Here is a 16736-nt window from a genome sequence, read left to right as displayed (position 1 = left end):
AAAGAGCCCAGACTTCAATTAGTGATATGAATGAAGCAGGTCTGGTTAAGACCAGGGCAAGCCAAGCCAAAGGGTAAAGGTTGAAACTGATTGTGTTTTAAAACTTCAACTTCCATGTGAGACCAAGGGAAGAGATATCTATTTGGTATAGAATCTAAATTTTCTAAACAGTACAACTCTACAGTTGATTTGTTCAAACACCACAATTGCATGGAACTTTGAATAGGAAGTGAGATACGGTAGGTTAGTATAGGCTGGAGTGAAATTGCCTCCCAGAGTAATTTGGGCAGATAATGAAAAATATATTTACAGCCTCCCCCACCCCAGCCCCGAGGATCTGGGGGAAGGTGAGGATGTGTTGGACTTCTCCCCTGTACTGGTGTTGATGTTGTCACAAACATTGGGACTGGTGGTTTGATGTGCTGAGCCCTCGATCATGGGACTTGCCCTTATGAAGCTGGTTATCGCAAAGGAGAGTCTAAACTTGCATGTAGTTGTGCCTAAGAGTCTCCCCCTGGGTACCTCTTTGTTGCTCAGATGTGGCCCTCTCTCTCTCTAACTGAGCCATCTCGACAGGTGAGCTTGCTGCCCTTCCCTCTACGTGGGACCCGACTCCCAGGGTTGTAAATCTCCCTGGCAATGCAGAATATGACTCCCGGGGATGAATGTGGACCCGGCATTGTGGGACTGAGAATATCTTCTTGACCAAAAGGGGAATGCAAAATGAGACAAAATAGTTTCAGTGGCTGAGAGATTTCAAATGGAGTCGAGAAGTCACTCTGGTGGACATTCTTATGCACTATGTAGATAACACCTCTTAGGTTTTAATGTATTGGAATAGCTAGAAGTAAATATCTGAAACTACCAAACTCCAACCCAGCAGTCTGGACTCCTGAAGACAATTATATAATAATGTAGATTACAAGGGGTGACAGTGTGATTGTGAAGACCTTGTGGATCACACCCCCTTTATCTAGTGTATGGATGAGTGGAGGAATGGGGATAAAAACCAAAGGACAAATGGGGTGGGATGGGGGGATGATTTGGGTGTTCTTTTTTCACTTTTATTTTTTATTCTTGTTCTGGGTCTTTCTGATGTAAGGAAAATGTTCAGAGATAGATTGTGGTGATGAACGCATAACTTATGTTATCATATTGTGGACAGTGGATTGTATACCATGGATGATTGTATGGTGTGTGAATGTATTTCAATAAAACTGAATTTAATAAAAAAATAAAAATAAAAATAAACAAGATATATTTTTAATATATTATTTTCCACCATCACATAAAATGGTATAATACACATCATGCCCACAGTGCAGAATTATCAAATATCAAGCAACAAAGGGAAAAATGTGAAAATCGTGGAATGAGTCCTCCCAGATTTTACTCTCCCTTTCCAGCACTGTAAGGAGTATTTGACTTAGGGAAAAACAGCCTTTCCATAAAGTTATATGTAGACATTTAACTAACCTGAAGCAATATTATTTTTTGTTTGTTTTGTGAATATGAAACTGACAACAACCCTCTTCCTGGCCATCAAAGTCTTGCATTCTTGAATGTTTACTATTATAAGATGACTGAATATGTCAGTTTTTTGGTGCAAGGTTATGGGGCATCTTCTTAATGTTTACTTTTTAATTGTCTGAGGTTAAATTACATTCTATCCTTAAGGAGTCTGTAGGCTGTATTGTAACAGTTTAAACTGGTTTGCTTAATCTGACACCCTCAATTCATTTGCATTACGTATAACCCAAAGCTTGGAAGATAGTTTATTTCCATGATTGCTGTCTGTCTTTTTTTTTACTTCTCTTCTGTGTTCCCCTCCCTGCCCCCAGTTCTTTAGTTCTCATACTTTGTAACTTCTCTCACCAACAATTTGCAGATTCTTTAACATCATGGAGCCTCCAATTATATTCGAGATGGATCAGCCATGGCTTTTGGGCCTACTATTTACCTTCTCAACTCACATAAATAACAATAAAAAGTGGTTTAGGTTAAATGCTAGAGGGATTTGAAGGCCTGGATGGAAAACAAAGGCTTCCCAGATGAGTGGAACTGAACCTAGGTTTTGCAGGGTTAGATAGGTTTAAGGAAAAAAATAACCAATAAGTTTACAATGGAAAGTGAAAAAGATTATGGTGTATTACAAGGAAAACAAGAGTAGTAGATGATATCAGCCTTAGCCCTGTGATCTGCTTGGCCAGTGATGTAAGTGTTTATATGATGCACTCCATAAAGCTTTGGCATGTTTATTCTATCCCTTGTTTTCCCTCTGCCATCTGAAAGGCATGCTCCAGCCTGTTCCTTCAACCTGGTTTCTGGAGTAAAGACAGTTCAAAGTATCATGGCAGAGAATTGAGGATGGATGCAATGTGAGTGTGAAGCAAACATCAGTGGGTGTAAACCACTCAAATTTTGTAGTTATAAGTGGACTAATACAATGAATAAACAATGTTGACTAAAACATAGAGTTTGTGTCAGAGAGTAGTTGTGGAAGATGAATGCCTAAAGATGAGTAAAACAAGATCATATAAAGCCTTAAAGGGTATGATAAAAACAAGTGGAATTTATTATGTAATTAGGAATGTTGCTTTGGCTATTAGCTCCAGCAAAATTTTGAAGTAAGATACCCACTGCTTGATAAGATAGAAGTCCTTAATTCAACATTTATTCAACACTTATTCATTGAACACTTATGAAGAATAGGCATTGAAAAGTCAGCTGTGAGCAATGCACTGTTCTTGCCTTCAAGTTGCTAGAAGTATAGTAGACAAACAGGTAAGCAAGCAATTGTAGTATGTTATATGATGCCCTGGAGTCTCAGTGGAGGGACAACTAACTCAAATTGAGACAACTTTTTCATGAGAATTTTTTCATGGTAACATGGAAAAAATTTAGGAATACTAAAAAGGACATAGCTTTGAGTTAAAATATAGACAGCTGTCAAAACTTTTATGTCAGGAAACATTATTTATTGATATCTCTGTGTAGAATGTATCTTTTGAGATTTGGTGAGACAGCCTGCAGTAGTTACAACAAGTAAGGGAATGTATCACTATAATGATTTTAAGAGCCTTGTAGTTATGATCAGGTCATGACTACTCACCCATTGGCATACACATTTTTTCCTTAAACATGATGAAATGACTGAAAAACAACTAAAAGTTATCAGCTCTTCTCTTCTACTTTCAAATTGAGTGGATTTTCAGGAAATGAATTTTCTCAAGCCAGACACGCAGACATTTCTCAGTAGGGCAATTTCCATAAAATCATCAGATGTACTTTTTCATAGAAATTCCCCAATTACGTGTCTAATACTACAGGATTTATGTATTTAAAGAATCTATACCTGTACCACTGTTTCCTGTAAGAATAAGTATTTTTTTCTTTCTGCTATGTATCATCTGGTCATATAAATTTCCCTCATATTTTTATATGTTGCACAAAAAAATACTGCATGTGAAGATCTTTGACACATGATCTAAAATTAACACAGACATCAATATTCTCAGAAAATCTTGAAAATAATGTTAATAGACCTGTACCAGTTTGAACAGGATCCTAAAGAATATGAGATATACAAATAAATCAAATAAAAATAGGCTGGCTTTTCCACCAAACAATTCTTTAAGAAAGAAACAAACTCCTTTTATATAGTTTAAAAATAGTTATTGAAAGCCACAATAACAATAAATATGCTTAATTTTTAATTGATTACTAATAGACTCAAGCATGCAACTAAGTGTATTTAATCCTCACAGGATTAGTAAAATAAATACTGTCACCATAATTTTTCAAATGAAGAATGGAAACTTAGAGTTACTGAGTATTCTAAAGCCCTGGAGTTGATATGAGAAGGATCTGGGCTTCTAACCTAGAGATTGAGCCTTGAGAAATCTCTAGTTGATATTATGTGTTTTCTAGTTCCCTAGGCATTGCATCTTTGAGATTTCTACTATTTGATGAAAAAATATTCATTCTAGTTATGATTTTAGTGATTCATTCTCAAGTACACCTGTTACTCTCTGGCTGGGTAAGTCAACTTGCCATTGTTCAGTAATGAATTTGAGGCATTTGTGTGGAGAAGGGAAAAAAGTCCTAGCAGTTTGAGCCACTAAATTGATTCTCTTCTTTTACACTAATAATCACAGCCCTTGAAATAGCTCAGCTTCTTAAAGAAAGAAGAAAACAACCCTTTCATATTCTCTTTGAAAGTGGTAGATAATTTGTAAAAATGTATTTCCATTAGTAATGTTATTAAGGATGAACTGCCCAACTTCTCCATCTGACTTCCTTGCTAAGTTTCTTGATTTGTACACCAAAGTGGGAAAGGAGTGGATGGTGTCTCAAATTGATGCAAAGAACAGGCAGAGAGTGGGGTTAAAATCCCTCTTGGCTTCACACTGGGCTAATTAGTTGCTACATGGCAATTCACACCTTTCCAGGAGCCATGATGTTTCCTTTTTGTCTTCAGAGTCCTTTGTTCATACATCCTTTTTGTGAGAATAAACAGAAATGATGTTTTATCTAAATAATTACTCTGAATTTGTTATCAATATCAAGAAATATTTTAAATTGGAATTAATCGTGGACAGAATGCATGAATAATCTACCTAGAGGCTTCCCCATGGAAGTGGTGCGATATCAGACTCTCCTTTGAAGTTTTATGCTAATATTCCACCCATGAAGATTTACTTTTATATCTCTGCAAATTGGTAGCCCCCCGTGTGGAATTCTCAGTATTGGACTCCCACTTTTACGGATGGGAGACAATGTGTAGTGGACCACTCTAAATAGATAATGAGAAAATATAGGCAAGAATTTTATTTGTAATAAATCTTTTTTCTTGTTCCTTCTCAAGTGACATGTTACAAAATAGGTGCCCAGTAAATATTAGCTGAATAATTGCTTTTGGACATCATCCAATTTTTCTTAAGTAGTTATATAGTTGTCTTTAATATACTCAAACTTTGATTTCAGTAAGTAAGTTTTACCAGTACTTTTTCTGACTTCTATTCAAAGTTTTCTTCAATGAGGTCTTTGAGTTCAGACTATTAGCCAATTTCCCAGCAATATTCACTCACAAATAAATAGCCACAAATCAGACCCAATAGTAAGGTGTATATAACAAAAATGTGTTAACCATAGACAGATGATTATAAAGTTGCAGCTATTACTGTTTATTGTTTTGATATAGTACAAGGGGACAAGAAATGTGTGATTTTCTTATTAGAAAATTTAATTAACTTTTAATTGATTTCTAGGAAGATAAATGGTTTCATTATGGCACCACATGCTGAGCTCCTTGGCTAGATATTAAACATTGATGCAAACTTCTTGACAGTACTGCTGATAATAATAGATTTTACATTTTCCTGTCTTTTCATGTGTCTACAAATTCATCTATGTAGTAAATAAATGAAATTGCTTTGTTCAGCCAGCCCACATCACTTAAGTTACAGCATGTGAGTATGCTTCTCAATTAATTAGGAAATAGAAAAGGAAGGAAATAGCCCTTCTTTTACAAATATTCAAGTCCCTATAACTCTATTAGATATGTGTCTGAGTCAACTTAAAAATTTTAGATTAGTTTTTTGCAGAATATTTCAGTCTTTTATTCCATGAACATTAAATATGTTTTCTTCATAGTTGGTAGGCATTCAGTGAATTAACTGGTGGTAGATCTGGTTTGAGTGTATGTGTTTGTGTGCATGTGCATATGTGTGTGTATACTTAACTTTAAGCATATTACTCATATTTTACACTAATTTACCCTAATTTAAAGAAAATTATGAAGGCCTATTATGAAGATGCCCCATCTCATTTTTACTTTCAGTCCAGAGTTAAATATCTGTTTTGAAATTTTCTTCCAGACAAATCATACCATGGTAAAGTGTAGATTACTATATATATTCTCAAAATTCAGTGTATGAGTTGGAGGTTTAAACATGGGAATATGTAGCACAGTGAATCTTGTGGTGGACAATGTCTATGATTAAATGTACAAATATATAAAAGTTCTTTCATGAACTGGAGCAAATGTATGACACTATTACAAGAAGTTAATAATAGAGGAGAGTATGGGAAAAAATGTACCTATTGCAAATTATGGATTATAGTTAACAGTAATATTTTAATACTCTTTCATCAATAGCAACAATTGTACCACACCAATACTATAGGTCAGTAATGGGGTGGGGGGGATAAAGCATATGGGAGGATTAGGATTTTCTTTTTAATTTTTATTTCTTTTCTGGAGTAATGAAAATGTTTTAAATTTGATCATGGGGATGTATGCATAACTATGTGATGATACGGTGAGCCAGTGATTGTATACTTCAGAGGATTTCTATGGTGTGTGAATATATCTCAACAAAATTGCATTTAAAAAAATTCAGTGTATGAAGAGCTTTACAACATGTCCCAACCTAAATGGACTTACGGTCTTGGAGAAAGGACATTAATGTAAAGACAATATGGGGAAGCGTATGTCAAGTGTAATAAAACAATCTCTAAGAGCTAGAGTTGTTTGAGAAGTTTTCCTAGAAGAGATGGAATTAGGGTTGGGAGCTGAAGAATGGTGAAAGATTGAAATTTTGAAGGTGAGTAGGGAATCACCATGGCAAGGCTTGAAGGAAATGTTAAAAAATATATATGCTGAGTCCTGTGGAAATGTAGAAAATTGATATGACTTCAGCAGAGAGTTTATACAGGAGACTGACTAGTAAGAGGATGCTGAAAACATAGGCTGGAATTAAATCATATATAGGAATTTGGACTTCTTTCTATAGTTTGGTGAATATGTTGAAAGGAGTTTGTATTTCTATTATTCAGGATTTCCAAATCTTCTGCATATGATATCCTTCTTTGGGGGCTTTGTCATGCTTGTTTAAACATTGAGTTTTGAGAAGTTCTGCTATAATGGAACCTTTTTAGTTTTCCTTAACCCCAAATTTCCCATTTGAACACAGACAGTCCCTTCTCTGCCCACTTCTCTCTCCTCTGTTTCTCTTAGAAAACACGTTAGCATCATAAGGAACATTAGCATTCCAAGAAATGTAGTAGGGGGAAAACACACACCTATACTTAGTTTATTCAAGCCATAACCAAAAATCAATTTTTAATTCCCCTTCCATGGCCTTTTCTATCAATGTCTTCCTTTTAAAAAAATAACACTTCATTGGCCCTGCTGAAGGCACATTTGTTTTTATCTTTTCTCTGCCATTTGTTATTTTATTGTATACCCTTCTAAAAACCCCATACAGAGAACTTGATTGAGAGCAGGCACAATGAGTTGTATGAGTCCACAATAACCATTTTTAAGTAATGTGTCATAGAGGACAAAAAGAAGTAGAAATATTTTATGGAAAAATATCACAGCAATGGGCAGACTGTTAAAAGTAGGCCTTGACCTTTCATTGCTCTGTGAATTTATCATTATTTCACAAACTATATGGCCCTGAAGATATTAATAAGCATTCTGCTAAACAAATAATGAAAAAGGGTCTATGATCAAATTAGTTTGAAAACTCTAGGGAAAGCACCACTGGGGTTTTCAGATATCCTAAACCTTGCCCAGTTTCAAAACCAATTCAGAGGTAGATATGGGATTCTGGCAAATGAGTGAAAATAATATTGGAAGGAAAGAGGCTTAGTGTGAGCTCCAGATGGGTTTGATAAAGCTGCATCCCAAAATTAAACTCACCCACACAACCTCAGGGGAAGAACTTATACAGTTAAATTAACAAACCAGAAAATGTCCTCATAAGTAGTCAGATCCTAAACAAGGCAGAGTGTTCGCCCAATTCGGTCTAAATTCACCACTCATGAGTGAGATTGGGGACTGAAATGGAGGTCGCTCCTCCTGGAAACATGAAGTGTGGGATAGCGTTTCCTGTTGAACAAATCCAGTTATAGACACTTTTAATGCAGAACCTCTCCCAACTCATGTGCATCGTAAAGTTCCCAGGGGAAAACATACTTAATGTAGCAGCTTGGGAAATACTGACATGAAGCAAGTAATACATTTGAGAGGTGGGGTTCATTCTGAAATTGAAGTGTGTGTTTATTGCTGCACCTCTCGGTTGAGCAAGTTTCCTAGCAGTCCACTAAACCAGCTGATTGTAAACATGATGTGTTATAATTAAATGTGAGGTGTTTGCCAAGTTACCATTATGTTGTTCTAATATTAGTTATTAGATAATTTATAAATAATGCCCATTCACTTAAGTTTTGATTTATTTTATTCAGTGAAACAGAAAATGGCATTGTACCTAGATTACAGAAAATTATGTTGTATCTATCTCATATTATTCATGCTGTAATTCATAATATGTGTCTGCCTGTGAAAGTGTGCCAGCTATGTGAAGTTCACCTCTAAAATGTGCAATGGTAGAAAAAGTTCACACTTTTACAGTTAAGAAAACTACACCTGCAGAGAATAAGTGACACATCAAAATTCAAGACATTAATGTATATATTGATAAAGTGTCTGTTCTAGTTTGCTAATGCTGCCAGGATGCAAAACACCAGAAATGGATTGGCTTTTATAAAGGGGGTTTATTTGGTTATATAGTTACAGTCTTAATGCCATAAAGTGTCCAAGGTAATGCATCAACAATCAGTACCTTCACTGGAGGATGGCCAATTGTGTTTGGAAAACCCCTGTTAGCTGGGAAGGCACATGGCTGGCGTCTGCTCCAAAGTTCTGGTTTCAAAATGGCTTTCTCCCAGGATGTTCCTCACTAGGCCGCAGCTCCTCCTCAAAATGTCACTTTCAGTTGCTCTTGGGGTATTTGTCCTCTCTTAGCTTCTCCAGAGCAAAAGTCTGCTTTCAATGGCCATCTTCAAACTGTCTCTTATCTGCAGCTCCTCTCTCAGCTCCTGAGCATTCTTCAGAGTGTCTCTCTTGGCTGTAGCTCCTCTTTCAAAATGTCACTCATAGCTGCACTGAGTTCCTTCTGTTTGTCAGCTCATTTATATGGCTCCAGTGATTTAATTTAGACCCACCCTGAATGGGTGGGGTAACACCTTCATGGAAATTATCCAATCAGAATCATCACCCACAGTTGGGTAAGGCACATCTCCATGGAAACACTCAAAGAATTACAATCTAATCAACACTGATACCTCTGCCCACACAAGATTACATCAAAGATAAGGGCGTTTGGGGGGACATAATACATTCAAACCAGCACACAGTGTATATGTATGTGTATATATCTATATATACACTAGAAACACAGAAACTAATCATCACTTTTATAAAGCAGCCCTCTATTTTTATATATTCAGGACAATTGCCACCTTACCCTATATAGTCCCTCTTTGTCATTCCACAAAATATTTAAAATGCAAAGATGTTTACTTGTTATCATACCCTTGTTTAGTTCACAACAAAATGCCAATATGTACTTTAAAATAAAATAGGTAACTTTCTCCATAGGCCTGGATTCAGTAATCTTGAAAAGAGGCCTTATTACTATCTGTGCCAGTTTGAATGTGTTATGTCCCCCAAATGCCATTATCTTTGATGTAATCTTGTGTGGACAGACGTTATCAGTGTTGATTAGATTGTAATTCTTTGCGTGTTTCTTTGGAGATGCGCCCCACCCAGCTGTGGGTGATGACTTTGATTGGATATTTCCATGGAGATGTGGCCCCACCCATTTAGGGTGGGCCTTGATCAGTGGAGCCATATAAATGAGCTGACAGGCAGAGGGAACTCAGTGCAGCTGAGAGTGAACTTTTGAAGAGGAGCTACAGCCAAGAGGGACACTTGGAAGAAAGCACAGGGAGCTGCAGAAGAGAGGCAGTTTGAATACAGCTGTTGAAAGAATACTCTTGCTCCAGAGAAGCTAAAGAGGACAAACACCCCAAGTGCAGCTAAGAGTGACATTTTTGAGGAACTGCAGCCTAGAGAGGAACGTCCTGGGAGAAAGCCATTTTGAAACCAGAACTTTGGAGCAGACGCCAGCCACGTGCCTTCCCAGATAACAGAGGTTTTCCAGCCACCATTGGCCATCCTCCAGTGAAGGTACCCGATTGCTGATGTGTTACCTTGGACACTTTATGGCCTTAAGACTGTAACTATGTAACCAAATAAACCCCCTTTTATAAAAGCCAATCTATTTCTGGTGTTTTGCATTCTGGCAGCATTAGCGAACTAGAACACTATCAGAGCCCCAGATACAAGTATTATAATTCCACAGTGAATGTTTTGAGATTCTTAATCAAAATCAGAATCAGAGGATTTTAAAAGCAAGAAATACAAACAAAATCAGATAATAGAAATAGAACAACTAAAATATTATTTAATGACAGTTCTGTGGCGATGTACTTTTTTAAATTCAATTTTAATGCAATATATTCACATACCATACAATCATCCAAACTGTACAATCAGTTGTTCACAGTACCATCATATAGTTGTGCATTTATCACTACAATTTTTGAACATTTTCATTACTCCAAAAAAAAAAAAAAGAGAATAAAAATTAAAGTAAAAAAGAACACTCAAAATATCCCATCCCTCCCTATTACTCATTTAATTTTTGTCCCCATTTTACTACTCATCTGTCCATTCACTGGATAAAGGGAGTGTGAGCCACAAAGATTTCACAATCACATCGTCACACCATATATGCTATATAGTTATACAGTCATCTTCAAGAATCAAGGCTACTGAGTTGCAGTTCCACAGTTTCAGGTATTTCCTTCTAGCTATTGCAATACACTAAAAACTAAAAAGGTATGTGTGTGTGTGTGTATATATATATATATAATGCATAAGAATAACCTCCAGAATGACCTCTTGACTCCATTTAAAATCTCTCAGCCACTGAAACTTTTTTTGTCTCATTTCTCTTCCCCCTTTCGGTCAAGAAGGCTTTCTCAATCCTATGATGTTGGGTCCAGGCTCATTCCTGGGAGTCATGTCCCACATTGCCAGGGAGATTTATACTCCTGGGAGTCATGTCCCATGTAGGAGGGAGGACAGTGAGTTTACCTGCAGAATTGGCTTACAGAGAGAGGCCACATCTGAGCAACAAAAGAGTTTCTCTGGGGGTGACTCATAGGCACAATTTTAAGTAGGCTTAGCCTCTCCTTTGCGGTAACAAGCTTCATAAGGTCAAGCTCCAAGATCGAGGGCTCAGCCTTCTAAATTGGTAGTCCCCAATGCTTGTGAGAATATCAGTAATTCCCTAGGTGCAGAAGTTTAATATTTCCACATTTTCCCCAGTCCCTCAAAGGGGCTTTGCAAATACATTTTTATTCTCTGCCCAAATTACTCTGGGATGTGTCAGGGCTCCACAATAACCTGTACAAACCAACCAGATCTCACTCCCTATTTAAAGTTCCATGTAATTATGGTGTTTAAAAAACTGACCATATAAGTTAAATTATATAGTGTGCTATAGAAAGTATAGATTTTGCACTGAATAAACAGCTCTTTCTTGGTCTTACACAAAGTTTGAAGTTTTAAAACACAACCAATATCATCCTTTACCCTTTAGTCTGATTTACCTTTCTCCTAACCAAGTCCATTTTATTCATATCTCTAATTGAAGTCTGATTTCTTTTTCATCCTCTTTAGCTTTTGCTGTATGGGGTAATGTTGACATTCGTAAATGCTGAACTCTGGTTCCAAGTCTCAGGTGTCACACAGATACCCAAAGTTCCAGGGACCTACCAGGTTATACACAAAAAACTCAGCATCTCAGAATCTAGAAATAACCATTACAACTCAGGAAAAGAGGTAACTGCTGTAAGAGCTTACAATCTAGGAACCATTACAATAAGGCTTCCCCTGATAACCTGTGCCCTCAGATTCAATTCTCCGTGTTTGCACGTTATAGTTAGACCATATTAGTGAGTTATTATAATGTTTGTCTTTTCATTTCTGGTTTATTTCACTCAAAATACTGTCCTCTAGGTTCATTCACCTAGTTGCATACCTTACAACTTCATCCTAATTATAGCCATTCAATATTCTATTGTATGTATACATCACAGTTCCCCATTCCATTCATCAGTCAGTGTACCCTTAGGCAACCTCCCCATCCATTGCAAATCATGAATACTGCCACCATATACACCAGTGTGCAAATGCCCATTCATGTCCCTGCTCTCAGTTCTTCCAAGTATATACCCAATAACAGGGTTGCAGGACCATATGGCAACCCCATACTTAGCTTCCTGTGGAACCACCACACTGCCCCCCAGGTGGGCTGCCCCATTCTACTTCCCTACCAACAGTGTTTAGGTACATCCCTCTCTCCACATTTTCTCCAGCATTCTGTTTATTTTTTAAACAGTTTTATTCACACATCATATGTTCCCTCCTAAGTAAAGAATTAATGGTTCTTGGTATAATCACATAGTTATGCATTCTCCACAACAATCTATATGAGGACATTTCCATTTCTTCTGCAAAGAAGAGGAAGAGAAGAAAAAAAGGAAAAATAAACAACAACAAAAAAACATATGATGAATAAAAAATAAAAGAAAAAATTAAAATACAATATGATGCAATACAATAAAAAGGTCAGACAATACCACAGATGCCAAGAATCCCATATCCCTCCCTTAGATCCCCCTCTTATATAGACATTTAGCTTTGGTATATTATCTTTGTTACAATTAATGGAACCATAATATTACTGTTAACTATAATCTATAGTTTGCACTGATTGTATTTTTGCCCCAATACCATACCATTTTCAACACCTTGCAAAGTGGACATTCATTTGTTCTCCCTCTTTTAAAAACATTCTCATGTTTGTACATTTCATCACCATCATTGACCACTCTAGTTTTCACTCAGTTATACAGTCCCAGTCTTTATTTTCTGTCTTTCCTTCTGGTGTTATACATGTGTGGTGATGTACTTTTGTGTGTATGTTTCTACAGATTCAGCAAGTTGACTGGGTTTATTAATTTATATATGTTAATATATGTAACTCAATCACATATATAATAAATATTCAGTGTGTGCCTACTGTATGCGAGGCACTGTAGTAGGCATTGAGCATTCAGTGGAAAACTAACCCAGACAGACCCTACCCTTATGGCTTCCATTGCACAAAGGGAAACAGGTGTTAAGCAAATAATCACACTGATAAATATATAATTACCAGTTGTAAAAAGTGTTATAAACAACAGGTATATAGGTCTATTGGCATGTGTAAGAGGAGGGTGTAATCTACATTTCAGGAGTCAGGGAAGAAGTCTTTGAGGAAGTGATATTTAACTTGACACTTGAAAGATTAGTGGATATTAACCTGGCAAATAATAGCAGAAGCTCTCAGACAGAGGCTCTTGGAGAGATTTGGATGCAGTAAAGGTTTGCAATATTTTTTGAGCACAGTGAGAGAAGAGTGTAATTCCAGGCCTTTTTGGTTATGTTAAGAGATTTGATATTGCCTAAGGCAATGGGAAATCTTTGAAAGATGTTAGGCAGAGATATGATGTCATTAATTTACCTTTTATAAAAGATCTCTCTGAAGAGAAATAACCTAAAGAGAGTAATTAGGAAGTAATTTAATAATCCAAGACCCAGTTGATGGTGATTTGGACCAAGGTGGTAGCAGAAGACCGTGGGGAGGACTGGTCAGTATTGAGATCCTTTATAGAGGTAGAAGTAACATGGTATGATGCATAAAGTAGGGATTTTTCTGTAAATGCTGTGATATGTTGGACCTTGTTACCTAATGCACCACTGCATCTCACAGTCTGCAGGTGAGCCTCATATATAGTGGTAATTAAATATTTATCAAATGATTGAATGGATGAATGAGCATAAAGGAAGGAGATCTCATGGATGTCTCCTTTATTTCTTGTATAATCTGTGGGTTGATGGAAGGATCATTTATGAAATGGGGAAAATTTGAGGTGAAAATGATTTGAACAGAGAAGAAATAGAGTTCATTTATGGGCATTTCTGGGTAGCAGAATAATGACCCCCAGATGATGCCCATGTCCTAATTGCCAGAACCTGAGAATATGTTGTTTTACATGTCAAAAAGGACTTTGCACGTGTCATTAAGGTTAAGGATCTTGAGATAAGATTATCCTGGATTATCCAGATGGGCTCAGTCTAATCAAAGGAGTCCTTAAAAGTGGAAGAAGGCATAAGAGGGTGTCAGTGAGATGAGACTGAAGAAGGAGGAAAGATTCAAAGAAGATGACAGGGTTTCCACTGTTACTGGATTTGAAGATGGAGGAAGTGTACCTTGTGTACCGTGAACCAAGGACTAGAGGTGAACTCTAGTAAGTTAGGAACGGCCCCCACCTGACAGCCAGCAATGAAGCAGGGATTTCAATCCTACAACTGCAAAGAACTGAATTCTGTCAACACTCTGAATGCAGCCCTGTGGATACCTTGATTTAAGCTTGGGAGACCCATGCTGGACTTCTGAATACAGAGCTATGAGATAATTTGTGTTGTTTAAGTTGCTAAGATTGTGATAATTTGTTATGGGAGCAATCGATATAAATATATATGAAGCAATCTGGGGACACACATCAAATTGAATCATTCTATTATAATAAATCCTCAGTTATATGGATGAGTAAAAAAATAACTTGGGCAACATTCATTTAAAGTACTGATTGTATAAATGATTGATTTTATGATTTTAAGATATTCCACAGACTGAAAAAGTGGTTGAAATCAATAGTGTTGGTGTTATGGAGTAAAACTTTTTAATGTTATAAACTTGGATTATAGTTTTCTATTTAGTTGATCAATTCTAATGATTTTAGATTTAAAAAAATCAAGTTCACAATTTTGGGGAGTGTGAGGGGCAGTGCTGTTGTTTGTTTGACTAAGATGACCAGCTCAATTAATTTGTTGATAATTTGTAAGGCAGATTCTAGGCAAAATTTGAAAATAGAAAAAAAATATGTCTATGGAAACTCTTCACCTCTTTTACAATATTTTTCCTCTTCTGGCATTCCTGCAATTATTCTTCCATCTTTTCTCAGGTTCAAGCCCCAAAAGGTTTTAACTAACCTTCCAGGGACATTTGTGATTTGATGAGTCAAAGAAACAAATCCTGCTAGGATATCAGGCATTGTATCATACCGAAGGAACACAGTTATAAACATGATTGTCACAACTGCACTTTATCATTTCAAATAAGGCATAAGCATTCAGCAACCCCACTCCACATAATTCACCAGTGTTTGTGAAGCTAGATATATGGCTGCATACGTGCTATTAAAATGCATCATATTGCATTCCAGGCTTTATGGACATTAAGTGATTATGTGTGCCTCACTCCTAATATAGCCAAGTGTCTTGTTTTCCTTCTTTTCCTTGGTGATAGTTTGGGGCATAATTATATAATATTTCACAGCTTCTAAGATTTATTCAATGTCTTTTAAGAACTGTAACAGCACTGTTCAACACAAAAGGTACAGTATCTGATGGTGAAAGGCCATATTTATATCACAATTAATTGAGTTTTAGATAAGAGTAAATCTCATAATCCTCCATTAGAAGGATATTTACTCAATACTCACTCATTTGATGGAATGTGATTTTCTATGACTTAAATTTTTCAGTGAATATAACTTTATCATAGTATAAATAATTCCCACTTAACACTTAGAGATTTGTGTTCTAATATTAAAGAAAAGCCCATCTCTAGTGCTTCACAGTTACTGTACTTTTACCCCCATGTTTGCTTACAGATTGAGTTTTAAATTTCAATTCCATGTATGCATTCAATCTACTATTCATTAATTCCACATATATTTATTAACCAGTTTTCATGTGTGAGGTACGGTACTGAGAACTAAGAACTGAGATACTTATGTATTTCTTGTGTGACCCAAAGCAAGATAACTACCTTCTATAAACCACAGGTTTTTCATTTGTAAAATACGACCAATGATATATACCCATAGGAACATCATGAGGATTAAATGAGATAGTATATAGGATACCTAAAATTAAGTACATGACCAGAAAACAACTATAGAATCATAAGTTCACACTCAGTAAAATTATATTACACTAATTAAAAACCAAACATCTTTTTATTTAAGAATTCCAAATCTGTTAAGGAAATGATAATATTGAAAAATGGTATTTTTGTAATAAGAATTGTTTTCTTTGACTAATCTAGTACTATTACTAACAGTATTATAAATATGTAAGTTTTATTCCCATTTGAATAATACTGAATGATAAATATTAAACTATAATGTATTTATTTTTATATTTTAGAGTTTGCTTTACATTGTAATAATTTTCTTTTAATTTTATCCTTAGACAAAAAAAGAATATTTGGTTAGTGATATGCCATAGTTCATTAACTATTTCCCTCTGGCATGACAACATTTATCAGCAGCATTACAAAATTTATGTGGATTTCTTTGTTTTTAATTTCATTTAGGCAACAGATCCAGATGCTGGAATAAATGGCCAGGTATATTACAGTTTGGGTAACTTCAATAATCTTTTTCGCATCACATCTAATGGAAGCATTTACACAGCAGTGAAGCTCAACAGAGAAGTCAGAGACTACTATGAACTTATTGTTGTGGCAACGGATGGAGCAGTACACCCCCGTCATTCAACCCTAACACTGGCCATCAAGGTTTTGGATATTGATGACAATAGTCCTGTGTTCACCAACTCAACTTACACTGTCATCGTTGAAGAGAATTTGCCAGCTGGGACCACCTTCCTTCAAATAGAGGTGTGCAAAAGTAGCATT

General features: G+C 36.1%; 1 protein-coding gene across 7 annotated transcripts in view; it reads left to right on the top strand.

Moving 5' to 3' along the window:
- Nucleotides 1-16736, top strand: part of PCDH15 (protocadherin related 15) — a 1822477-nt gene that overhangs the window by 1582880 nt on the left and 222861 nt on the right. For all 7 annotated transcript variants that reach the window (XM_037804906.1, XM_037804907.1, XM_037804908.1 and 4 more), the window contains one exon: nt 16413-16718. In XM_037804906.1, the coding sequence (XP_037660834.1) occupies nt 16413-16718 (306 nt within the window). The remainder of the gene's footprint in view (nt 1-16412; nt 16719-16736) is intronic.

The sequence above is a fragment of the Choloepus didactylus genome, chromosome 15 (assembly GCF_015220235.1).
Source record: "Choloepus didactylus isolate mChoDid1 chromosome 15, mChoDid1.pri, whole genome shotgun sequence".
NCBI classification, from domain to species: domain Eukaryota; kingdom Metazoa; phylum Chordata; class Mammalia; order Pilosa; family Megalonychidae; genus Choloepus; species Choloepus didactylus.
This window is presented reverse-complemented; position numbering and strand designations above follow the sequence as displayed.